The sequence below is a fragment of the Canis aureus genome, chromosome 7 (assembly GCF_053574225.1).
Source record: "Canis aureus isolate CA01 chromosome 7, VMU_Caureus_v.1.0, whole genome shotgun sequence".
Classification (NCBI taxonomy): Eukaryota; Metazoa; Chordata; class Mammalia; order Carnivora; family Canidae; genus Canis; species Canis aureus.
In genome coordinates this window covers 7,880,347-7,906,523 of record NC_135617.1, presented here as the reverse complement: position 1 = coordinate 7,906,523, position 26,177 = coordinate 7,880,347, and the positions used below count along the sequence as shown (strand labels likewise).

The 26,177-nt window shown below is 39.1% G+C and overlaps 1 protein-coding gene across 7 annotated transcripts in view; it reads left to right on the top strand.

The window, feature by feature from the left end:
• Positions 1-26,177, top strand: part of SOBP (sine oculis binding protein homolog) — a 163,062-nt gene that overhangs the window by 734 nt on the left and 136,151 nt on the right. For 6 of the 7 annotated variants that reach the window (XM_077902884.1, XM_077902881.1, XM_077902882.1 and 3 more), the window contains exons 2-3: positions 13,627-13,765; positions 15,575-15,760. In XM_077902884.1, coding sequence (XP_077759010.1) covers positions 13,627-13,765; positions 15,575-15,760 — 325 coding nt within the window. Of the gene's footprint in view, positions 1-2,349; positions 2,467-13,626; positions 13,766-15,574; positions 15,761-26,177 lie in introns of those variants that run through there. The other variant, XM_077902888.1, reaches the window with a different exon arrangement.

The window sequence follows — 26,177 nt, the reverse complement described above, 5'->3', positions numbered from 1 at the left end:
TCCCCCAGGCGGCGGGGGAGTGGCCCCCTCCCCTCCCTCGGGGAGCCGCGCCGCGCGGGTCCCTCCAAAGTTAGGAGCTGCGGGGCCGAGGAGCCCCGGAGCGCTCGGTGCCACCCTTCCCGCCAGGCGCCCCGGCCGCGCGCGCCCCGGGCTAGGCGGCTGCGAGGCCGTCGCGAGGCTGTCAGCGGCGCGGCCCGAGCGGCCCGGGCGGCGGGGTCGGGGGCTTGGGTACCGCGTCCACGGCCGCTCCTCGCGCTCGGCTGCCGCCGCCTCCCGCCCGCGTCCGCGCGCTCCGCTCCCGAGGCGCGCAGCCCGGGGCCAGCCCGGCCGGCCGGAGGGGCGGCCCTGCGGAGCGCCTGCCCATTGTTCGGGGAGGCCGGCCCGGAGTCCCGGCGGCGAGGCCGGGCGCCCCGCCAGGCCAGCGGTGCTCGGAGGTGGCGAGCGCAGCAGCCTGGCGCTCCAGCTGTTCGCGTCGGGAGCGATTGCACAAGAGCACCGCTCAGCTCCGGACACCCCCCCCCACCCCCCCCCCCACTTATTTTCCATGAAGTTGAAGCTTTTGCCTGGCGAGGATTTCATTCTGTGTTGATTTCCACGAGTCTCCCTGGATTTAACACACACACACACACACACACACCACCCAAACCAAAACCAACAATCGTGTGTTTTTCCTTTTGTGAATTACAAGCAAGTAGCAGTTTTCAAGGCGGGGGCTGGGGTGGGGGGGACTTCAGTGTTTCATTCAGCAGCCGTCCTGGTGTTCCCCCCACCCCCACCCCCACCCCCCATCTTCCGCATAGAATCCTTAACCCTGCCAACTAGACTTGGTCAGCTTGGCAAAGTTTGCGTTTAAAAGACGGACTGGATGAAGGTGGCACGCGAGTGGATCGAATTTATTGCGTTTTGACGCTTTCTTGTTCAGGACGAGCATCTTCTGGGAGAGTGCCTTCTGTGAGAACCCCTGTTTAGAAAGGGGCACATGGGTCACACTTGCTGTATGAGTAAGTGCCGCCTAGGTGCATCTGTTTGGCTTCCCTTTCCCCCAGAAAATGTCTGTGGCGTTTGGAGATTACGGAGTTTTTATTTCTGGGTGAGGAACTTAATGCCTGAAAGCATGAGGTGGTGCAGCACCAGTCCGACGAGAGTTGAGGGAGATTTGCCTTGGAAATCAGTGCCATTCCTTGTGATGGAAACCACCATTGAATTCAATAATCGTTTTTTAGAAAGAGAGACCAGTCGGAGTTGTTGTTGTCTTACAATGGGGGTGGAATTCGAACAGTCTACAATAACCATTCTTTCTCACTTACCCTTCCCTCCTGTCCTGCATTTCCAGATTACTTTTCCATTTCATTTCAAATTGGGGGTGGAGAGAGAGGAGAGAAGTGAAGCCACTAGGAAATCACGGTGTGCACTGGCCCTTTAAAGCACTGCCTAATGTGATCTATATGGATGGCAGCTTTTAAGTTTCATAGGTTCTAGAATTACAAATTAGCTAATTTTAATCAAAACATGTGAAATGTTATCCCGGCTGGATATAAAGGCTGACTGTGCTCAATGCTTGGGGCTCGCGTTGTTGACTTTGGCTGCGGGCGCACTCCGTGGTTTGGGAGATAGTTGTCCTTCTACAGTATAACAGATGTTTGTCTGAACTGGTGAGGAAGAAACAAAAACAACATTGTGTGAAGGGGAAAAATTACACAATTTTTAGCCAATGCTGCAGGACTAAGTATGGAATTAACCTTCGTGCACAGAATTTCCTCTTTTTTTAAAATGTTATTTTTCTTCCAAATCACCACCTACCATTTGAAGTTTTAGCCCTCATCGTTTCTGTGCAGAGTGTAGCGTTAAAAAAGAAGTTGTGCGCAGCAAATAATTCGGTTGCCTGGAGGACTGGGATTTTCTGTCTGGTTTGGACCAACGTACGAGAGATCCCGGCGGAAATCTTCAGACATGTCAGTGCACACCATGCCAATATGCATGAATTCCCTCTACTAGAGGAATTGTTTTGTAGATATTCCTCTGATATAATAGCACCCAGAGTCCTCATCTGAAAAGTAATTTCTCAAAGTCAAACGGTCGGAAGGGTCATTTTGAACTCATTAATATTTTTTGGGTTTTAATATTAATAACCACATCAATAAACCCCTCCTCGAGCCTCATTGTATTATTACCCCGAACCTGAAGCGTAGAGTGACATAACAAGTTGGTTGCCCTGTATTAAAATATGTGCAACCAAATGTCACCGAGAACACAATGTGGCCTTGTGCAGCTTCATATCGGTGCCGCTGGAGCTGCCTGGCTGTGTTTGCCTTCATCTGAACGGCTTTCATCTGGACCAGTGTAAACTAAACCCTGGTAAGTAATCACTGCCCGGCAGAAAGAAAGGAATGTATACAGCTAGCACGGCCTAAGCTGTAAAAACGGAAACCTGAACCCCCACCGAGGATCACATATCAAGGCTTGAAGGTAGGGGAAATGAAAGGGGGAAAGAGGAGAGAGCGAATGGAAAAGTCAGCCTGGGAAGTGGAGAATCAGGAGGAGGCCCCCCTAAGGGAGATTTGGCTCAGGGATTAGGGAATTTTATCATGGTGTACAGTGACCTACTCAGGTTTCAACACTGGTTGGATCAAGTTGCTTCTCTGTGAGCTGAAAGAAAAAGGACTGGTGTGTATGTGATTTTTTTTTTTTTTCCCCTTCGGGTAATAGAAAGGACATTGGTACAAGTGTCTATTTTAAGTACAGCAAATGCAGGGCACTGAGAATGAGCAACAGAATCACCTCATCATGAGGCTTTCTCCAAGATCTCCTGATTGAGATACTTACATATTTATTTAAAAACGGCTGGAGAAGACAAACTGGCTGAGGTTTAGCTGACACCAGTAATGGCATTGGAGATTGTCTTCATGTGGCTGCGAGCTAATGTTGGTGGCTGTTTCACTAGATCAGATATTGAGTTACATTTTCGTTATCACTGGTTTAATGTGCATGGCAGTTGTAACAAATTTAAATTTGATACAATATAATTTTGTGTGTGAAAAGTACATGACTTGGCATAGCTTGCTTATAGTGTAGTGAAAATATCTTCAAGTAGAAATGCTTGTCTCATTACGACCTTTACAATGTTTCCTTATCTTTCCTTTTCTTCTTCCTCCTTCATCCTGGTTTTTCTTGATTAAGGAGCCTTGTTACTTTGCTGTATTTACAATAAGTATGCATTATTTAATTGGTGACCAATAGAGACGGTTTAAAAAAAAAATTAGATGGTGAGGCAATTTACATTTTGACTATTTTTGGTTTCTAAAGTGAATACTGTGATTGTATCTAATGAAGACATATTAGTCTTCAGTATACCATTAGCTAATACGTATCATAATAAATGGATCTTAGGAGGGACTCCGAACGTATAGAAGGGCTAATTCATTTCAGGAGTTCATCTAGAGCATGGCAGATATAATATAAAAACTAGTTTGTACTATAGAGTGCATAAATGCAAATATGTGTTATGTGTAAATATAGTTGTACCTAAGGGTATGTATTTCTGCACACATAGACCTTAGTGAATATGATTAGTGGCTACCAAAGAGTAATGCAACTCAAAAAGCCTACACTATGAGTAGAGATAATGAGTCAGATTTTTATCTCTGAAAGTGCTTTAACAAAACCAGTGTGATTAGATCAAGCACTCTGCCCTGGAAACTTTCCTAAACAAACCATAATTAATGCATTTACAATGTTACCTCTTTATCAATTGTTAAACTACAGGATAATCCATGTTAAATGTCTTAGGGTCTCCTTCACTGAAGAACTTTTCTGTCTATAAATATTCCCGGTAAGTAATTTGTACCTAAAATTATGCTTCAGTCCTGATGCCTAGAGTTAGAGTCACGCACATCTGTTAGAGTTTAGTAGTAAACTCACCACAAGATTTGCTAATTTGGTTTCTGATGGTCTCCATTTGGCATTGAAAATGACCTGTGTCAACTGCATAGACAATAAAACAAGTTGCAGAGCCAAGCTGGTGAGTGCAGTGAGATAAATAGGTTTCCATTAAGAAAAAAAGAGAGAGAGAGAGAAATCACAGCCTGGAAAAGTCAGCATGTTCAAGGTTGAAATCAGCTCATTCCTAAAACAGGTATATTTTAGGTTTTGCTCTGAAACTCCATCCTGATGTCAGACACAGTTAAATCTCAGGAACCTAGAAAGTGGGCTCAGGACATAATTCACAAATTATGTCAGACCTCTCTGCCAAGTGGTGGCCTCAGGTGTGCCACGTGGCAGGGCTGGGGACTACTGTCAGCTGGGACATGGTCCTTACTCCTTGGAAGCTGGGATAGGGTATTCCTGGGCCCACCAGCTCTGTCCTCCACGTTGCTCTCCGTTGTCCTGCTCAGGGCTCCAGTCCAAACCCATTAAGAGATAGTGGGGGCGGGAGGGCGCATGGAGAGCTATGAATTCTGCTCAGTTCAAACCAGGGTTTTCTGAAAAGAGTCTCTTTCTCCGTCCGGGAACCTGTGAGTGCGACAGAGCAAGATTCTCCAAGCCTTATACAACTCGCAGGTTCCAGAGACGAGGAAATGGAAAGGAACCACTCCACTTCCTCCTGAATCTGAAATAAACATTTGAACTAGAAGAAAATGAGTCTGACAGACTCATTCCCTTCTGCGTTTCCTGCCTCTGTGCTTGCCAAGCACTGCTCTGGGAAGCCAAGCCCTACTCTCCTTGTGTGAAAGACAGACTCATAGAAACCAAGAGGTAACAGAGTTTTTAAAGGAAAGTCAAAAACGGCCTCAAAAAAAGGGGCAAATATCAGTGAGCACAAGTGATTGTCTGAAAAAAGGAGAGTTGTAGGGAGAGCTAGTGTCATTTTAAGGTGACCATACTTTTTGTACCTTCTAGGTAAGTGTCTTTTTCATTAAGAGTCTTTACGTGTCTGTCTCTCTTTAAAAAAATAAAAAAAATTATTAGAAGTAGTAGAGAGCAGAACATTTAAAAAGCTCTGAAGTCTCAGACTTCCTCTTGTGGAATGGGAAGTCAGCCACACTTACACTCTCCAGCTAATAAGATTATTGAATATTTTCCTAAAAGAGAAGGGATACTACTGGGTAGGATGAGAGGAAAAAAATACTTTGTTTTTGATGGTGCCAGTTGAAACATGTAAACAGACATGAAAGAATGTGGTGAGTGAGATTTGCTGAATGTATATTTTAGGATCTGTAGACTGATAGGTATTAGTATCTCTTATATAACCAAAGGGTTGTGGAACTCTGTCCTGTTTTAAGGCCAGTGGCTTTGGCAGGGACAGAAAAACAACGTAACAAGTCCTGGTGATTTTTAGGGCAGTTCTGCGCAGCTGTGATTGGACACAGCTGCACAGAGCTGCACACCTGCCTCGCTTGCCACAATGTTAGCCTCAGGGCTGGAATCCACAATTTCGCAGCGTTTGACCTTCTTTAGGACATTTGATGTCCTGGGCACAGATTAATATGTGGGGACATAATTGTCTGCTCTATGTCACAATAAGACAGTAAAGCAACATAGGTTTATATGTGGTTTATATGTGGAAACACACAATTTTGGTTCCATATGCCAGTTAGACAGCCATCCCGTTTAGAATATATCAATGAGAGAACAAACAAGACTTTCTCCTCAGGCCTGCTCCAGGCCAGAGCTGGATTTTAGCGTTACCATGTGCCTTCTGCCCTTACGACTGCGTTGTAATCATGGTGGTGTGGCCGAGAACAATGCTGCAAAATGATCCAAATGGAGTGCAGTGTCCATCTCTAAAAGATTTCAAGCTAAAAGGCTGTAATTCAGGTAAAAACATCGGGGCTCCATGGGTACAAATCTAGTACAAATCTAGCTGCTCTTATCATTCCATGCATATGGATAGCCTTCTAATGGGTCATCTGTGGGGTGTGGCTCGTCCTTAGGATACCATCTGATCAGTGGGATCATGAATGTGGAAATACTTTGTAACCTGTAAAAAGCTCTTCCAGTATTTCTTTTGCACTATATAAGTTTTGCCTTCTGACCTTCCTTCGGAACTCTAGACTCATAAGGGTCTGTGTTAAGACAGATGACTTAGCCTCAACCTTAGGCCAGATGTGGGGATAGAGCTAGAAATTGACTTCTAATCAAGTTCGGCAAAAGAAACCACCTCTTTTCTGCAGATTGCTCTCTCACCCCCTTTTAAAATCTCAATTAGCGCATTCGTGGCCGCTTGATAGAAATCTACCTCGGAACACATGGAGGTGAAAAGGGAGGTAAAATATTTTCCAAAAATAACCATCAATCTATCGTTCATAATCTTAACCAGCAGAGATACTAGCATTTTTTTTTTTTTTTGGTAAATTGTTTAGGATTGGGGGTTTCCTTTTCCTTTGAAAGTATTGCTCATAGGCTTCACTTTCATGGACAATGTGTCAGAATGTTTTGAAGTTAAGTCGTGTAACTGGCAGATCCTTTTTATTGTCATTAGGACTGTGAATGTGGCTGACATGGTTGTCTTTAAGAAGACTATGTGTTAATTAATTTCTAATTAAAATGATTTTTTAATTTTTATAAGGATACGTGGACACAATAGAAGTGGTTGAGGAAGCAATACAAATAAGCTAAAAGAAAAACAAAGCCTATAATTTTCCCACCCAGACACAGTTACTATCAACATTTTGATATATGTCTTTTAATGCCCTTTTCTATGTGTGATATAGTTTTTTTTAAACAAAAATGGTCTTCTAATATACTAACCTTCCTTTTTTTTTTTTTCTAACCTTCCTTTAAAAACTTAATATATTGTTAATAGCTTTTCATGGCAGTAAAAATTTATCTACAGTATATATTTTAGTGGCAAAATAGTATTCCATTTTAGTCATTCCCTGACTAAACTGTAATTTATTTAACCAGATTTCTATTGTTTGGCATATAGTTTGTTTCTAAGAAAAAAACACCAAGATAAACATTCCTGAACATGCATATTTTTGCACACATCTCCTTAGAATAGTTCCTTCAGTGCTGAGAAATAAAATCGCTGAATCAAAGGGTATGTACATTTTCAAAGACTTTTACTGCATGCAGTCAAATAACCTTTTCTAAAATTTGTATGGAATTTCCAATACTAGGAGGCTGCTTAGTAACACTGGATATTACAGTTCTTTTAACTTGTACTTATTTTATTTTATTTTATTTTATTTTATTTTATTTTATTTTATTTTATTTATTTATGATAGTCACACACAGAGAGAGACCGCTGCGCCACCCAGGGATCCCAACTTGTACATATTTATTATGAGAATCAGTTTCCCTGAAATTTGTTTGATCGTTTCTCTGTATTCACGCACTTAAAAAATATTTGCGAACCAAATGTACTAGCACATTGACTGAGTATATTCCAAGTGCTAGGCATTGTCCTAGTGAGGCATGGGGGAAATAAAAGGTTTCTGCCCTCAGGTACCTTAAGATATATTTGGGAAGGCAACAATATTAAAACCAGGACTTGGAGAGAAAATTGGAATTATGATTGTGGGCGAGAGAGGACAGGGCTTTTCCCTCATTTGAATGAATGATTGGGAGCTCTCTGAAAAACTTTCTGCTCTCTTGGTTAGGATACAAAGTTGAAAACATGTCATCATTCAGTTTTATGAGGACTGGTAAGAAAGAAATCAGTGATACTGACCTATATTTTAACCTACCTATGTTTTAAAGATTAATTATGAATTTATTTTTTAAAGATTTTATTTATTTATTCATAGGAGACAGAGAGGCAGAGACATAGGCAGAGGGAGAAGCAGGCTCCCTATGGGGAGCTCGACGCAAGACTCAATCCCAGGGCCCCGGGATCACACCCTGAGCTGAAGGCAGATGCTCAACCACTGAGCCACCCAGGCTTCCCTAAAGATTTATTTTTTGATTGGGGGGGGGGGGGCAATGAGCACAAGTGTTTGAGGGAGGGGCAGAAGGAGAGGGAAAGAGAATCCTTTTTTTTTTTTTTTTTTTTTTTTTTTTTTTATATTTTTTAATTTTTTTATTTATTTATGATAGTCACAGAGAGAGAAGAGAGAGGCAGAGACACAGGCAGAGGGAGAAGCAGGCTCCATGCACTGGGAGCCCGATGTGGGAATCGATCCCGGGTCTCCAGGATCGCACCCTGGGCCAAAGGCAGGCGCCAAACCGCTGCGCCACCCAGGGATCCCGGGAAAGAGAATCCTAAACCAACTCTGCACTGAGCATGACTGGGGGTTCAATACCATCATGACTCCTGTAGAGACCAGGAGTCGGACGCTTAACTGTGCCACCCAGGCGCCCTGGTACCTACCTATATTTTAAAATCTGTTTGGTGTTTTCACAATAAAATCATTAGTCCTTTTTGAAGACTTTGAAGCGCTTGCGTTTCAGAAGTATTGTGAGAATTTGTAATTATTGCAATTTTCCAAGTGTCTTGAAATCAACTCTTTTTTACCAGTAAAATGCTCAATGAAAAATCATTTAGACTGAACTTTGACATTTGTACAGTACCTCCAGGCAAATAAGGAGAGAATCTAATGAATGTCCTGGGAATTAAGTTTCAATAAAAATAAGTTTTGCCAATATCAAAAGAACTCAGAAGGAATGGGGAAATTGTAAAATTTCCAGCCTTTCCATCATCTTCTGTGACCTATTTTTTTTTTTTTTTAATTCTAGGAAGAGCTCATGCTTTCAAACTGAATGTTAGGAATGTCTTTTTTCCTTAGGAGCTCTGGAAGTGAGAGAGAGGGATTGGAGAGGGCAAGGAAGAAGTATAGGGGTAGATATTAAAAGTACAAAGCAATTAGAGGCTTCTGGGTGGCTCAGTCAGTTTAGCGTCTGACTCTTGATTTTGGCTCAGGTCAGGATCTCAGGGTTGTGAGATGGAGCCCCCCATGTCAGCTCTCTGCTCCATGAGGTGTCCGTTTCTCTCCCTCTGCCCCTCCTCCTGCTAATGCAACCTCTCTAAAGAAGTATATAAAATCTTAAATAAAAGTACAAAGCAATCAGAATCAGATGCAATGCCTCAAAAATTATAAAATGGGAATATTACATTTTAACAGTGAATTTTGAACATCACCTCCCCAACAGTACAAATAATTAAGCAGAATGGAGGCCAGTGATCAAATCCAAGAGCAAGTAAAGTGAAGTTTTAACATAGGTAGATAGAGACCCTAGTGGGAAAGCTCTTTATATGTGAGGTTGACATCCTGTGTAGTATGATTTCTTTGCAACTCTTTGGTTGCCACAATAATGTAGTTTCTTTGAAATTGCTGACACATTGGTGGAATTGATTATAGAAAGAGCACTGGTACAAGAATCAGAAGATCAGTGTTTTTCTTCTGACTTTATTGGGTGATGTCTCATGCCTGTCATTTACCTTCTGGATGCTCTCATTTTCTGTTGTAAAATGAGGGTATCATATAGGTTCACCAGAAGTTTATTGTGGAAATCAAATACCCAACTTACAGGGTTATTGAAAGGAAGAAGAGAGTTGAAGGATGTGGAAACACTGTAAAGTGCTGTAAGAGTGTTAGACATTATCATTATAATTATAGTGACCTATTTTCCAAACCCAAATTGGACCACATGGTATGAGAGAGAATTTTTGTGCCACTTCCAAGGGTGAGAGGCAGTCTGCAAAATGCGATTCAGATGCCAGAATATGGAAATTTCTGGCACAATTTTGATGGTTTATGGGAGCAATGATAAAATATTTGAAATAGGAACTGTTCAGTAAAAGTTATGATGTACGGTCACGATAATAATGATATTTCTTTGCAAGAGGTACTTAATTTCTTGTGTAAGAAGTTCTTTGATTTCACAAAATCTTACTTATGGGAGGGACCTTAAGGGACTTCAGTTTCCCACCCCGTTTCTAGACATTTGCTGGGTGAAGATTTGGGGGGAAACATATTTCACTACCTCCCTTGGTACAGTAACTTGTCTTATTATTGGCCATCTTTACCTCCAAAATCTCTGCAGTTTAACTCTTACCAGCTTTAAAAAAACATAACATACATGAGAAACTTTTGTAGGAAACGAATACTTTTTTCTAAAGATTTTATTTATTTATTCATGAGAATACACAGAGAGGGGAGAGAGAGAGAGAGAGAGAGAGAGAGAGAGAGAGAGAGGCAGAGACATAGGCAGAAGGAGAAGCAGGCTCCATGCGGGGAGCCTGACGTGGGACTTGATCCCGGGTCTCCAGGATCACGCCCTGGGCTGAAGGCAGTGCTAAACCGTTGAGCCACCCAGGCTGCCCTGGAATAATTTTTTTTAATAAAAAACTCCTTTTTTAAGGGTAATAATAATAATAATAAAAAAGTGGAAAAAACAACTGCTGGAATTTTCTACCAGAAGGATTTAAAAACCCTATGGGTCATAAACATTAAATTCATTTCTCCTAGAATATGTTATGTTTCTTGATGATAACTGCAAAAATCCATTTCATTTCCTTTGGCTTAGTACCATAATGAGCCCATATGATATCTAGCATCAAATTCTACCTAGCAATTAAAAATCTTAAATTATCTATTCCTTGGGGTTCTTCGATTTCTGAATACAGTAGTGTATAAGACAGAATAGTTTATGTCTCATGCTACAGGAAACTTTTGTGTTCATCTTCTCTTTTTTTCCTATTCTCCTTTCATGAAAGATTTGAGATTTATGGCTTGAAGGTTTATAAGCCTTTTGTTTTCTGCTTTTGCAGTCATATATCAAAGCTATTAAGGTGTTTATTTTTATTTTCACTGACAAGAAAGGGAATGTTTTAGAGTTTATTTTCATTGACATTTATAGTAACTTGAAAACCATGGAATAGATCAAGTTCATATTGATTGTTCCATGAAGCCTCTGAGTTTTCAGCACAAACCGTAAACTAAGTGATGCAGTTAAGATGCCCCAATAATCTGAATTTGATGTTAATAATCCAGTTAAGGTTTCAGTTTTTACCCTACTGTCTGAAACTTCTGGATTCCATCCCTGACATTGGTTCTGAAAAGCTGAATGGATTTGCAGCTGGACTAAAACAAACAAATCTATATCCTTGGCTGGAAGGTTGTTCCATGAATTATGCATCTGTAGCCTTTTGTGTCACTTCAGAGGTTAGACAGAACCGGAGAGAGAGGCGCCCTGATACAAATAGTCTAGAGAGTTGGATATGGTGGCCAAGAGTTACTATGCAAAAGATTTTCTGTCTCGTTGGCACAGTTCTCTGGGAGATTGGGGCAAATAGCATATAGACCAATAGGATGGCTTGAACTTGGCTTCTAACACTGTTGGGAGTTGGTGTTTTGATGTAAGGTGTAATCCTTATCCTTGGAGATTTCTGCTGCCAGACCACTGATGGAGGGCCTCAATTTGTGTGCTTAGCGACTGTCATTCTCTGGTTCAGGCGCTCAGCTTAGTGAAAAAAATCGGGTGTTAGGGGAGACTGACGCCTCATTAAGGGGATCTCTTTTGATTGAGTAGAGCAGCATTTAGCTGAGTCCTCCTCAGTGGTATTCCAGAAGTTGCTGAGCTTATTATACATATCGATCATATCATCTTTGTGCATTCATGAAAAGAATGTCTATTTAATGTGGATGTGACCAGCCATCAGAGAGAATAAATGCCTCACTAAAGCTTGATATGGCTGACTGTTGGCCTTGTGGATGGAGCACTGAATCAATCCGGCTAGATTTTTAAAAATTGCTGTACCGTCACAGATAGACCCAGTTGGAGCTCTGAGCTTAAGTGGGCACTAAGCAAAGAATCTAGCATTCTGTGGGTGGTTTGAAATGCCAGGTTTGTTTTTGTGGAGTCGGTAGTATAATATCTTTTCTTTTTTATGCAACCCCTGCTGAAATCTAAAGTCGTGAAATTCAAGAGAACAGGAACTCACACATTGAGGCCATGCACGCTCTTGGTTTAGCCTGGGTGCTTTGTTTCAGGTATATAAATTATACATCCCAGTGTAATTCGGAAATGACAGCTTCTAGGGAGAATGAGAAAAGGCTCTTTGAGCCACAGAGAAGGTTAGAATATATGATTTTTCTAGGAAGTCTAGGAAGCTCAGGATCCCTTGCCAGATAGAGATTTTTAAAAAAACAACAACAACGATAAATTCATCAATATTTATTAAGCCCATATTCTGTAACATAGGGCCCTTCTTTTTATTTTTTAAAAATTTTCCCCAGCTTTATTAAGATATAATTGACACATAACATTGTGTAAGTTTCTGATGTATAATGCGTTGATTTGATGTATTTATATATTGCAAAATGGTTACCAGTATGGCACTAGCTACCACCTCCATCCTGTTACGGTTACCACTTCTTTTTTGTGGTGAGAACATTTAAGATCTACTGTCTTAGTAACATTTGAGTATATGATACAGTATTATTATATTATATATAATCATCATGCTGTATCTCTTATCTCCAAACTTGTTAATCTAATAACTAGAAATTTGTACCCTTGGACTAATATCTCCCCATTTCCCTCACCCCCGAACTTCTGGTGACTACCACTCTACTCTATTTCTCAGAGATATTTTAAGGCACATGCAAGCATTAAGATTATTAATACAGCTTCAGATCCTGTTTCCAGATATAGCAGTTGATAAGTTCACCTGATTTTAATGCCTTAAAGCTGTCCAGCTATTCCCATTATTTTCACAGTTTGCTATCTATAATAACAATAACAATACCTTACATTTATATATTGATTTATAGTTCATAAAGTGTTTTCAGGTATTATCCAAAACCTGGACTGATTTTTAACCTTAAAGTTATTTGGTACTTTTTATGTTACTTGTCAGAAGACAATCATAGTGACCTCTGATTTTTTTTTTTTTTTTTAAGATTTTAATTATTTGTTCTTGAGAGACACAAAGAGAGAGACAGAGACCAGGCAGAAGCAGGCTCCCTGCGAGGAGTCTGATGTGGGACTCGATCCCAGAACCCAGGGATCATGCCCTGAGCCAAAGGCAGATGCTCAACCACTGAGCCACCCAGGTGCCCTAGTGACCTTTGATTTTTATGGAGAAAGAATCTGTCACTAGTGAAATTTGTAAAGCAAATTATGCATTGATTTTTAAAGTATACACTTGCAAAAGGGAAAATTAAAAAGGGAAACCCTTGTAGCCTTGACAACTGAGAAATTATTTATTTGCTGAGATTTTGCTTTATCTGAGATAAGAGTCATGTTAAAACAACAATACCTGAATCAGAAAGCAATTCTAATTTAGATTAATCGGAAACACAAAAGGGTCGATTGTTTTCATTTTCAAAATATTTTCTTAGCTGCTTTTGTGCTTTACCTTTCAATATTTTTGTGCTAGTGTGGGATATAGACTTTGCAGTGTTCTAAAATATGACTTCCTGTTTGTAAGCAAACCTGACAAATATCTTTTCTTCTTATTATCTTTAAATTGCAAATGTCGAAGACCTGTCATAATTGGATGCGTCATCCTGAGATTTAAATGCATTACGGTTTTTGAACGTGATTTGAAAAATGAACACGGCTCTAGGGGAGGTGGGGTAGGTCTGGCAGTAAATGGGTAGTGCAAATAAAATTCGATTTATGCATTCTTTTCAAATAGTTATTGATTACATAAAAAAGAAGCCTATGCTTCTCTTTCAGAACTTTGCAGAAAACACTATGAATGAACTCCTTGGCTGGTATGGCTATGATAAGGTTGAATTGAAAGATGGTGAAGATATTGAATTCAGGAGCTACCCTACAGATGGAGAGAGCCGCCAGCACATTTCTGTTCTCAAAGGTAATGACATTTAATGTCCCTTTGTTCATGCAAAGAAGGATTAACTATCTCAACCTGCCAGAATTGAGTTGCTTTGGGGCTCATTTTGTTGATTATGCCAATGGTTGATTTAAATGTACATCCCCAGTAGTGCTTTCCCATAGGCAGAATTCCACGGAATATAAGAGCACAACATAAAACAAAAATAGACACAGCTTAATCTCTTTCCAGCAATGGGAGAGCTAGCTAGCAAGGGCTAGGGACCTTAGGGGTTACGGTCCTACCCACAGATTTATAGAAAGGGACAGTGTTTGCCAAGGTCTTCTCCTCGTTTCCTGGAGTCTTTGACACATTAGTTGTTGGGGACTGGTGCATTCTATTAAGTGAAACACTGGGTTTGGATTTTTAGACTGTAAAAGAGAATTGTGATTAGTTTGGTAATCCCCCCTTCCTCCTTTTTTGGTGGGAATTCTAAAGGAAAGCCCTATTTCTGTTTTGTGTTCAAAGTCCCTCCTGCCCCCCAGCCTTAGGTAAGGGTAGGAGGAGTAAGGGACTAGTGCATGATTGGATCCTACATTATTTTATAAGAATTTTCTTCAGAGTCCAGCTAAAGAGTAGAAATTAGAGACTTGACAAAGTGGAATTAACACTGATTCTATCAGCAAAGAGCGGTGTCAGATATCTCATGAGGGAAGCCTAGAACCATTGGTGGGTGTTGATATGGATTCTGAGTTTATGAACCTAAATTTGGAGAGTTTGTTCGTCAAAGAAAAAGAGTATTGTAAAGAAGCAATCCATTTGGCGAACTTCAGTAAAATGGTAAAATTCATTGTGCATTGTCATTGGCAATTTGATGAGTATTTGCACTGCATTCAAAATCTGTTGGCATAAACTACCCGCTTGTGCATTTTATTCCCAGTCTCTAAGATAGTGCCTTTCCTTCTTTTATGCCAAGCAACAAAATGTAAATGAGCTGTCCTTCAGGCCTGTGGAATTGAACGTACGTGACAAATTTCATGTTAAGCCCTCTATGAAATTGTACACATCATGTTACAGAGATAGTATCATCAGTTTCATTGTAAATGAAAAATGCAAGTCATGAGTTTATATTCTATAAACTAATAGCTCGTATAATACTTGGTCTAGGTAATAATCTTTGCCTCTGGGGAACATGGAGAGAGTGCCAGGATATGCTACTAGAGGGAAAAAGTTGTTTTCCATGGTTGAATTTTTTTTTTAAGTGATTCACATGCAAGGATAAAATTCACAAAGTTCCTATCATTGTAAGTTTTCTTTATTTCCATTTTTGTTAATATTTAATGGATATTAATGGGTTAATTTAAGGAGTTTACCCTGTGGAACGAAGTTTTCTTTCTAATAATCTGCTTCTTTCTCATTGGTTCTTTTGATTATATTATGACCAAACTTTTTAATACAGTGGGACCTAGTTATAGGGCTGGAGAGGCATGCTTTTAGCTCCCCCCCTGCCTTGTAGCCAGAGGGTGATGCCTGTGCTATATATCACTTTGTACACGGAAAAGGTTAATTGCCTCTCAATTTTCTATGGGCTTTCACAGTGCTAAGATTCATCACCATGATACAATTGAGATGTTAGCTATATGGTGGAACAAATTATAAAGGAGCCCACTGGAAATTTATGGTAACAAGACTGGAAAGGTCCAGGATGGTCTGTGGAGTTCTGGTAAAGTGTTTTAAGATTTGCAAGGAAAAATTTGTTTTGTTACATAGCCGTTTTACTTGAGAAAATGTGGTCTTGAGGAAATCAAGTCCTTTTGTAGTATTGAATGTGATTTTTTTTTTCTTTTACAGAAAATTCTTTGCCAAAACCAAAATTACCTGAGGACAGTGTTATCTCACCATACAATATAAGCACAGGCTATTCAGGGCTTGCCACAGGAAATGGACTCAGTGACTCACCTGCAGGGTCCAAGGATCATGGCAATGTGCCCATTATAGTACCTTTAATTCCTCCACCTTTCATAAAGCCACCAGCAGGTAAGTCGCTACTGGGGCTTCCAATGAGAACTATTCATAGAAAGTTGTAATTATCTTATAAAGAATTATTAAATGTTCAAGTTAACTTTGGAAAAGACTGTTTTAGGAACTTTGTAGACAAGAGATGTTAGTGCATGTGTTATTTAAAGTAGTATTACTCTGTCAGGCAGACTTAGGCAAAGTCTCCAATCTACTTCCAACTGAATGAATTTTTCCTACCACTGCCTACAAAAAAAGTTATTTTCCTTCTCTGAAATCGTATGTTAAGAATTTTTTTTTAAAATGAAATAATTTTATATGGCAACAGATTGAACTGTGTGGCGGTGTTGTGAGGGCCAGGTCTCCTGAGCGGGCTGCCCTTCTTAGAAATAACCTAGATTATCCACCTCTAACACAGAGTTCTTTCTAATTCCTGGAAAACTCTCTTTGAGAGCTTTAAAGAAAAATGGATGTCTGAATTTCACTTGCATGCAAATGTAATCAGTTCTTTAATATTTCCAGAAAATCAGATGGCAGTGTATGAAGCTGGTTGGCAGTGGGCTGAGCATAATGTGATAGTGTGAGCTAGGGTATAGCTGTGTTCCATACAGAGAAAGAAGTTCAATAATATTGTACCTGGCTTGCTATGAAGTGTTGGAATTATGCTAGAATGCTTCATTGCTACACTGGTTATTTTTCTGTATGTTGAGTTGAACAATGATAAACAGTGAGTTTTGATGGCAATACTTACTATAACTTACCAAAGGGAATGTTTCTATTTTTGGTGAGGGGAGGTAGGTGTGTGGTTATGTTTCCATAACCAGCGAAGTTATTTGTAGATGTCAATTCCTGGGCTTATGCTATAGATATATTTACACCATATCTTAAGTGTTACTAACATTTTTCTTCATAGTATGGGTACATTCTCTTGCTCAACCTACTGCATTTTAGTAGTACAAGCATCCTTTTGTCTTGAGGTCCTCAGATATGTCGTTAAAATCCATTTACCATCAAAATCACTTGAAATTATGTTTGTCTGCTAATTACTAATATAATTTGTGTATCACATAAAGTTTGCCTTTTTAATGCCCCTGTTCTCCTTTGGTTGATTGTCTTGTGATGCAGAGGGACCCAGATGTATCTTCCAAGGGCCATAGGCATACTTTGCATAGGCCACTGGGAAGAGGAAGGTGACTAATTTTGTAAATGTAGGGTTCATACTCTAATGTGTGTCCAGTGGCTTGGGTGAGTGGTGATGATAAAGGGGATTGTTAAGGTAGTAAGTCTAAGTGGAAAGAACATTGGCTTCAGATTTAGACAGATTTAGATTGGGCTCAAATCTAGGCTTTGTCACTTACAAAGTGCTGTGAACATGGATACGTTATATAAGCTCTCTTCTCAGTTTCTCCATCTGTAAAAGGGATCACAATTCCATCTTATGGGATTGCTGTGGCCATGAGATGAGAAAATATATGTAAAGCACCTAGCTTAGTGCCTCCCACACTAAAGCCATTCAGTAAACACCATGCCTCATTTTTTTTCCAGTCCTTAGTATGCCCTAGAATTATCATGCACATAATTTGTGCATAAAAAGGTGTGCATCCAAATGCAAATTCCCCTCTAAGATTTATTTGAGCAAAGCAAACAGCTTTAGAAATTAGCATAGCTGAGGCTAACATGAGTTTGGCATGCCAAAAAACCTGCCCTGGAGTTTCCTGCTGAGCCAGCCACGTGGAATTCAAGCACACAGCTCCCATTTAACTCTAATTCCACATCAGATCAGGAAATAAATATGCAAAGGAATACAGGCCAAAAATTGAGCTTTGGAAGTCTTAGACATAGGAACTTGGAGGAATTAGAAGCCAGAGTAACCGAACACCAGTGGTTTTATGCTGTCTTTATGGAACTCCAAAGCACTCATCTGTTGAAAACAAAATGTAGGGAAGGACATATTTAATTTTCTGTATCTGCTCTAGACTTTGACTTTATGCTTCTCCAAGGTTCTATATGACAAGACAAAGATACAGAAAGGATCTCCAATTTCAGAAAGTTTTCTCCATTAATCCCTAAGCAGAAACACAGGAGAGATGAATTTTGATTTAGTCATATTAATTAATGTAGGAGTCTGCGAACTTTTCCTAAAAAGGGCCAGGTAGTAGTTTAGGCTTTTGGGCTGTGCTGTCTCCATCAGAACTACTGAATGCTGCTGTTGTCACAGGAAAGCAGCCATAGATAATACATAAACAAATGGGTGTGGCTATATTCTAATAAAACTTCATTTACAAAAAAGGCAGCAGGGACGGTTTGGCCCCAGGACTCTACGTTGCTGATTTTTGCACTAGGGTAAGATTGGCAAAGGTCGCATGATACTAGGAAGTTGCATAGAGTTTCTGAGAGTCAGGCCATGAGCTTTGCCAAGGTGCTCTGTGTAATATCATTAGGGACAGCAACATGGAAGAGAGTGAGGTCTTCAGGGTATGTGGAGACTTTGGACACAAGATAGGTGCTCCAATAACATTTGTTGAAAATTGAATGAATGGCTGATATTCAAATTCCTACCGCACATACATAAGACAGTAGGGGCCACTTTGTTGTTCACTGAGAAAATGCTAGCATCTTGGCAGGGTTAGTCCTAACCTCTCAGAGTTTGACTGTAGCTTTACTGACAGTGGTGTGAGTAATTATCCATGAATGAGAGGCCCATAGATTACCCCAAAACTTTCATCTAATTAATCATTTCAATTCCTCCTTTTGTTAAAACTTTTACCAGAGTTGTTATTCTGGGTAACTGAGTTGAGGCACATTATCTGTCAATTTTATAGCTATGAGTACGTTAACATGGCATTCTTGAGGGAAACTAGTAAATGATACAATGGCTAGAAGTAAAAGGCCCCTCGATACTTAGCCCCTGAATAATTTAGAACTGATTGTATCATACAACTGTCTACCTCTTGAGGTGGGGAAAATGGGGATCATATGTATCTATGAATTCCTGGAAAGAAAATAACTGTTAGCATTTAAGTTATTCCAGTTCTACTGTAAACTGGCTATGTGACAATGCCAATAATAATACCTTATGTTTGTATTAAATCCTTCATAGTTTATGAAGTGCATTCACATTCTTTATTTTATTTGATTGGATCTTCACAATAACCCTGGGAAATAGCATGCCCAGATATGGTTAGATGAAAAAACGGAAGGTCAGATAGGTTAAATGGCTTTTTCAAGGTCAGATGACTTCTAAGTACTTGAGCCAATACGAGTACCTGACTCCTGATTCAATATTCTTTTTAATATGAAGTTGGTTTTCCAGCATATTTGTACAAAATTTCCTTAGACTATATCGGAAGAGCCCTTATTAGTCTGCTACTTCAGATTCCCCAGTGACAGGGGATACAACGTGTTCCTGTAAAAGGTTATTTTTTTAAAGTCCACATCTTTTGGGACACTTGATGAGTTTTCTGAACCTGAGAATCTATGGTTCTGTGAACTGGGATGACCTAGTAGGAGTAAAACCCCAGCCTGGTTTTAAAATGTGTGCCATCATAAGGCAAGTTGCTTCTCTGAGGTTCCAGAGCGCTCCATCTGGTTGGGCACTAGTTCCAGAGTATGTTTCATGTGCTTGGGCGGGCTCACCACTGGATCCCATCCACGTTTGGCAGCCAGTGGGCCCAGTGGAATACTTGTGATTGGGAACATGGTGACACCACACTTGCTTGGATTTCTACTCTCCTTTTGCACAGCTGCATACAGAAGTGTGGGTGTAGCTTATTTCTGGGCCTGGGGAATTGCTTTTCTGTTCCGCTCCCCCCCTTTTCTTCAGAGAAGGGGAGCTCCCTGTGCTTTGGTGATTACCACAAGCATTGTTCCTGCTCTGGCCACACATATTTGTGCACAATTTTGTCTGCTCTCCAAGGCTAAGCTGCCCTTCCCCCATCAGAGACAGAATTTGGCCCTTGGTGTAGGGTTTGTGACATCACAGTCGTTACTATGGTAATAGACTTGTTATAAACATGGGATAATAGCCCTGATTTTGCCTTTTTTTTTTTTCCTCCAAGCAGTGAAGGGAATCACCATGATCTTTAAATAAGACTAGCAGACTTTTCTGCAGACCAGGAAGTGGACAGAATAAAGCTTTGCCAGATAGAGCCACCATTAAAAAAAATGTGAAAAGAATAAGAAAATAATAGAAAGTACTGACCAACTTTTTCTTTTTATGCAAACATTCCTTTATCCTTTTAGTTTGAATGAATAGGAAAGCCTTCTTCTTGGCTAATTTAAAAAAAATCACAGCATGAGCATAGTCTGAAGTAGCAGAATATATATCAGCAAGAGTTTTGAAAGATAACTCAGGTTAATTATATTGTAACCTTGCTGTAACTCTTCTTACATTAGAGATTTTAATATAGGTTCAGCCCTTCAGGACTTCATTCAGAGAGGGTTGTGCTAGTCAAGGACTTCCAGCGTGGATCGTAAAGGCCATGCCGTAGTGAGCCTCCATCAAAATACTTGTGCCTACCCTGCTCCTCCGCTAGTTTGCCTATGGAAGGAAAGCCATTCAAAATGGATTTTAAATACAGATTTTTTTTTTTAAACAAAGACTTTATATTGGTCTTCACTGCTTTACAAATGGAATAGCACTAAGCCTCACTGACCAGACCTCTGCAGTGGTTGCGCAGGCTTGCTTCTCCCTACCCTTGTCTCTCCTTCTGGTTAAAGTAGCCAGTTAGGACTTGAGCCAGGATTTTTATCTCCTAGTCTCCAACTGGCTGCATGACAATTTGCTCCTAAGAATTAAAAAAAAAAAAAAAATCAATGAAACTATTGGTGTAATTATTTTTGTTCATGAGGAAAAGATGAAATGCAGCAACTTTTCCTAGTGAAAGTTGCACGGAGCCTGGCTGCAGAAAACACTGTGCATCTAGGAAATGACATTTTATTTTATTTATTTATTTTTTTTTTGGAAATGACATTTTAAATGAGTCTTCTTATTAGCCTTTCAGAGGCTTACAACTTGCCTATTACAGGTCCAGAATCCCTCTAAATCGCTGAATACTGTAAAATGAAATTAAATATACAAAAAGGAGGGAATTATGCATTTATGTGGCAGTTTTGAATAAAATGTTTTTTTTTTTGTTGTTGTTGTTGTTGTTTTTAACCTCAAGCGGTAAGTGGCCTTATTTTTATTCCCCACTACCCAAGGTGAAAGCTAGGGTCTGTCCCCACAGCATACACAGGTTTTTGTGGAGGGAAAGGAGATCAAGCTCATAAGAGCTTGATTCCCTGTGTGCAGGAACGTCTTGACTTTCTTTGAAAACAATGACCATTTCCTGTCTTCCAGGATGGTTTGCTTTGAGTGAGCTTTCCAAATTTGTGTTCAGTCATAGTCATGGAAATATGATATATTTTTTCAGGCAAATCTTAAAATTCTTAGGGGGTTATAAGAACTGGGCTCCAAGGAACCATTAGCTTAACTGAGAATATGGAAACATTCACGTGATCTGCTAAGCCCTATGTATATAGCAGAGCAACCCATAGTTAATAAGCATGTTACTTTTTGGCTCTTATAATTCTTATATGGAGTTGCACTTGCAGGGAAGTGGGAATCAGAATGTGGTTTGCATTATGATCATTATTTATTTTATCTGTTATTCAATATTCTTGGGGCTTGCATATGAATGATGTATTCCAAATAGCCACTGAGAAAACAGGATTTAATCAAAATTGCTCTGCCATTTATTTATTTGTCCAACTTTTAAAATATGATTATTAAATAAAATTACCCAGAGTTAATGGGATTTGGATGATTTACTATTTATGCAGCAGATATATTTCTCAAAAAAAAAAAAAAAAAGATGTTCACCGAACCCTCAGATTTGGAGAATTTTCCAATTCACTTAGAACAAGGACAGGAGGAATTATGGTGAATGGCAGGAATAGGAATAGTTAATAATAGTAATGATATAATCTCATCATAGCTAATACTTTTTGAGCACTTATTATGGGCCAGACATTGTGCTAATAGATTATTATCTCATTTAATTTTCGGAACAACTCTGTGTGGATGCTATTATTAACCTTGTTTTACAGATGAGGAAACTGAGACCCAGAGCAACTTGCCTGAGGTCACACAGGTAATGAGTGGTAGGAGTGACATTTGAACTTAGGCATGTCTCCTTAACCCCTATTCATAGCCACTGGATTACCCAAAAACCTATGTCAGTCAACTATGTGTTTACTGAATGTTTTTCACATTATGCTAGGTAAAAAAATATATATCATCATCCCTGGCCACCAGGAACTTACAGTGTCCTCAGTATAATCAACACATCATTCCACTTTGACTTTGGAAGGAATTTTAGCAGCATTTGAAGGCTGCATGGTGGCAGTAGAAGGGTCGTGGAGTAGCAGAAGGTCCATAGGGAGATAGTCAGGAACTGTTATATTTACACAGTTGAAGAGAAATGGCATCTAAAACAACATAGGCCAGAAGATAGCTGTTTGGAATTCAAGGTGATTCACAAAAGATACAAAATGAAGTCTAAAAATATCACCTACTATGATATGGGCCCTGTTTTAACTTTCTTTGTAAAATTGAGGGTTCTTGAAAAGGTGAGAGTCACATTTCAGTATGTTCAGTCATTCTTTTTTTTTTTTTTTGTAGTAACCATCTGTCACCACACAAAATTATTACAGTATTATTGACTATAGTCCCAGTGTTGTACTTCTCATCCCCACACTGATTTATTTTATAGCTAGAAGTTTGTTCCTATTAATCCCCTTCACCTATTTTGTCCATTGCCTACTTCCCTCCCCTCTGGCAACTACCAGTTTGTTCTCTATCTTTTTGAGTCTGTTTCTTTTGCTGTTATTTGTTTGTTCATTTTTTTTTTTTTTTAGATTCCACATGTAAGTGAAATAATTTGGTATTTATCTTTCTCTATCTGACTTATTGCACTTAGCATGATTCCCTCACGTTGTGAATGGCAATATTTCATTCTTTTTTATGGCTGAGTAATATTCCACTGTGTATGTTCAAGCATTCTTAATGCCAAATCAAATGTGTGTGTGTTTTTAAAGATTTCTTTATTTGGTGGAAGGAGCAGAGGGAGAGGGAGAGAATGGATCTCAAGCAGACTCCCCACTGAGTGTAGAGCCCAATGTGGGGCTTGATCTTGTGACCCTGAGATCATGACCTGAGCTAAAATCAAGAGTCAGATACTTCACCAACTGAGCCACCAAGGCACCCCTCAAATGTGTGGTTTGAATGGTAGCATGATGTGGTAGAAACATTACCAGAGCAAGAATCAGGAAACCTGAGTTGTTAATGCCAGCTTTGCTATTTACTGGCCATGTAAATAAGTCACTTTGCTTCTCTGTGCCTCAGTTTCCTTGTCTTAATAATGATGTAATTAGCTTAGGTAATCTGTAATTACTCTACATTTATAAAGTCTTGATTTTGTGACTTGTATAGTGAATTTACCACCTGATTTTGTGATTTGAGAGTCTATTTTAATATGCCATAATATGTACTTGTTAGTTGATTGAACATATTTAAAGAAGACTCACTTATATGTGTAATTATGGCAGCCAAAAGTCTCATGGAAAATTTATGCCACTTAGACAACTATCAGTGATTGTTAATTTTTTATGTTGGAAGAGTGACTTGAAATAATAGATTTAAGTAGAAAAACTGGTAGAAAATAATGTGAAATGTGAGTAAACGAAAAGACTAGATCACCCATATGTCATTAGACCTAGTAATTTTGATGTTACACATAAGTAATGATCACTGGAAGTAATTCTCAGAATTTCTGCAAAAGAGAAGTCACATTATGTTCAGTTTAATTTATCAAAACAGGCACAAGAAGAAATAGAAAACTTGAGTAGTGCTACATCTATTAAAGTAATTAAACAAGTGCCTGGGTGGCTGAGTTGGTTGAATCTGACTCTTGATTTTGGCTTAGGTCACCATCTCAGGGGCCTGAGCTCAAGACCCACATTGGGCTCTGCACACAGTGTGGAGCCTGCTTGAGATTCTCTCTCCCTCTCCTCCTCCCCCTGCTCATGTGCTGTCTCTCAATAAATAAATAAGATCTTTTAAAAAAGAAATTAAATAGTTAAGTCCTTTCTACAAAAAAAGGATATAATCCTTTCTACAAAGAATATTCTAGACAGTGAAAGCTTCATTGGCAGGTTCTACCAAAAATTTAAGGAAAAAATAAAACTAAACATAGAGAAACTCTAATACAGAATAGAAAAAATAAAAATAAAAATAAAAATAAACACTTTCACTCATTTTATGATCCCAGCATGACTTTGATCCCATGACATGACAAGGGAATTAGAAGTAAAGAAAATGATAATTTAATGTGATGGAGTTACATTAAAATGGAAAACTTCTGTTCATCATGAACACTTATTAAAAACCCTCAAGGGATCCCTGGGTGGCGCAGCGGTTTGGCGCCTGCCTTTGGCCCAGGGCGTGATCCTGGAGACCCGGGATCGAATCCCACATCGGGCTCCCGGTGCATGGAGCCTGCTTCTCCCTCTGCCTGTGTCTCTGCCTCTCTCTCTCTCTCTCTATCATAAAAAAAAAAAAAAAAAAAAAAAACCCTCAAAAAAAATCATACCAAACAAAATCCAGTGATGTATACAAAAGGATAATATATGATGTCTAATTTGGATTTTTTTCTAGGAATGCAAGGTTGATTTAAGTTTAAAAAATCATTCAATATAATTAACCACACTAACAGAATAAAATAAAACCTCATACTATATTCTCAATAGATGCAGAAACATAATTTGATAAAATTTAATACAATAATACAAACTCTTGGCAAAATAGGAACAGAATGGCGTTTCCTTAATATGACAAAAACTATCCACAAAGAATCTACAGCAAACATTGTACTTAATTGTGAAATACTGAAAGCTTACCTTGAGATCAGGAATGAGATAAAGATGACCACTGTCACCATTTCTATTTAATTTTGTACTAGAATTCATAGGTAATGTAATAAGGCAAGAAAAGGCAACAAAAAGTAAAAGTTTTGAAATGTAGAAATGGCATTTTGTTTATAACCACCCCTTCTCCATCAATGTACAGGTGAACTGTTATAATTAATGAGTACATTTATCAAGGTCTCTAAACATAGGCAATACCCCCAAATCCATTATATCTCTATATACTAGTCACAAATATATTTAAAAACCTTAAAAATATTATTTAAAATAGCATCAGGTCATCAAATACCCAGAGGAAAAAATCTAACAAAATATATGCAAGATTGTTATATAGGTAACTATAAATATTGCTGAGAGAGATAACAGAAGACCTAAATCAATGGAGGGACACACCATGTTTATGGATTGCAGACTAAATATTCTTAAAAATGCAAATTCTTCATAAATTGATCTATATATTCAATTCTGATAAAAAATCCCAGCATAAAATTTTGTGGAAATTTAAAAGCAGCATCTTTAATTTACATGGAAATGCAAAGGGGCAAGAATAACCAGGAAAATCTTGAAGAAAAAAAAGGGAAGACTTCTACTACCAAATCTCAACAGTTATTGTAAGACTAGAATAATTAATTAATAATTAAATAATTTTATATTATTAGTGTTAATTCTACTATTGCTATTATTCTTCTTTTGAACATACTTTAAATAAGCTAGATCTATGTTTGAGGCATAAGAGAGAAAAGAACACTTTGTGTTTCTCATGTCAATTCTCTTTTGGCTTAATTTTCTTTAAAGGACCTCTTCTGCAATTATGAAATACATTACCTTTTGGAAAAACGCATAAAATATAAGTGTATTTTTTCACAAATAATGATCCTTGTCCACTCACGACTTCCATTCAAGAGGTAATCACTTTTGTGGTAATCATTGCCTTATTTTTTTCTATAGTTTTAACACCCAAGGATGCTCCCCATTAGCAATATAGTTTATTACTGCCTATTTTGGGACTTCAGATAAATGAAATTATAGAAGCCAGCTTCCAAAATGGCCCTGGTCTCCTGGTAGTTTTTTCCTACATTGAATCAGGGCTGGTTTGTGTGACTGACTTGTGTGAGACTGTCATAAAAAGTTATTGCAGTTTTTGCCCAGTTCTCTCAGATTGTTCCATCTTGAAGGAGCATGAAGAAACTCAAGCAGCCCTATGAAGGGACTCATGTGGACAAGAACAGGGCCTCCCACCAACAGCCAGCACTAGCTTGCCAGCCGTGTGGTTGAGCCACCTTAGAAGTGGGTCCCCCAGCCCAACTCAAGATGATTGCCGCCCCAAGAGACATTTTAGCTGTAACTTCATGAGATGATCTGAGCCAGAACTGCTCTAAACTATTCCCGAGTATCTGACTCACAGAACCCATGAGCAATAATAAATGATTTCTGTTGTACTATAAAAAGACAATGAAATAATGATAAAAAG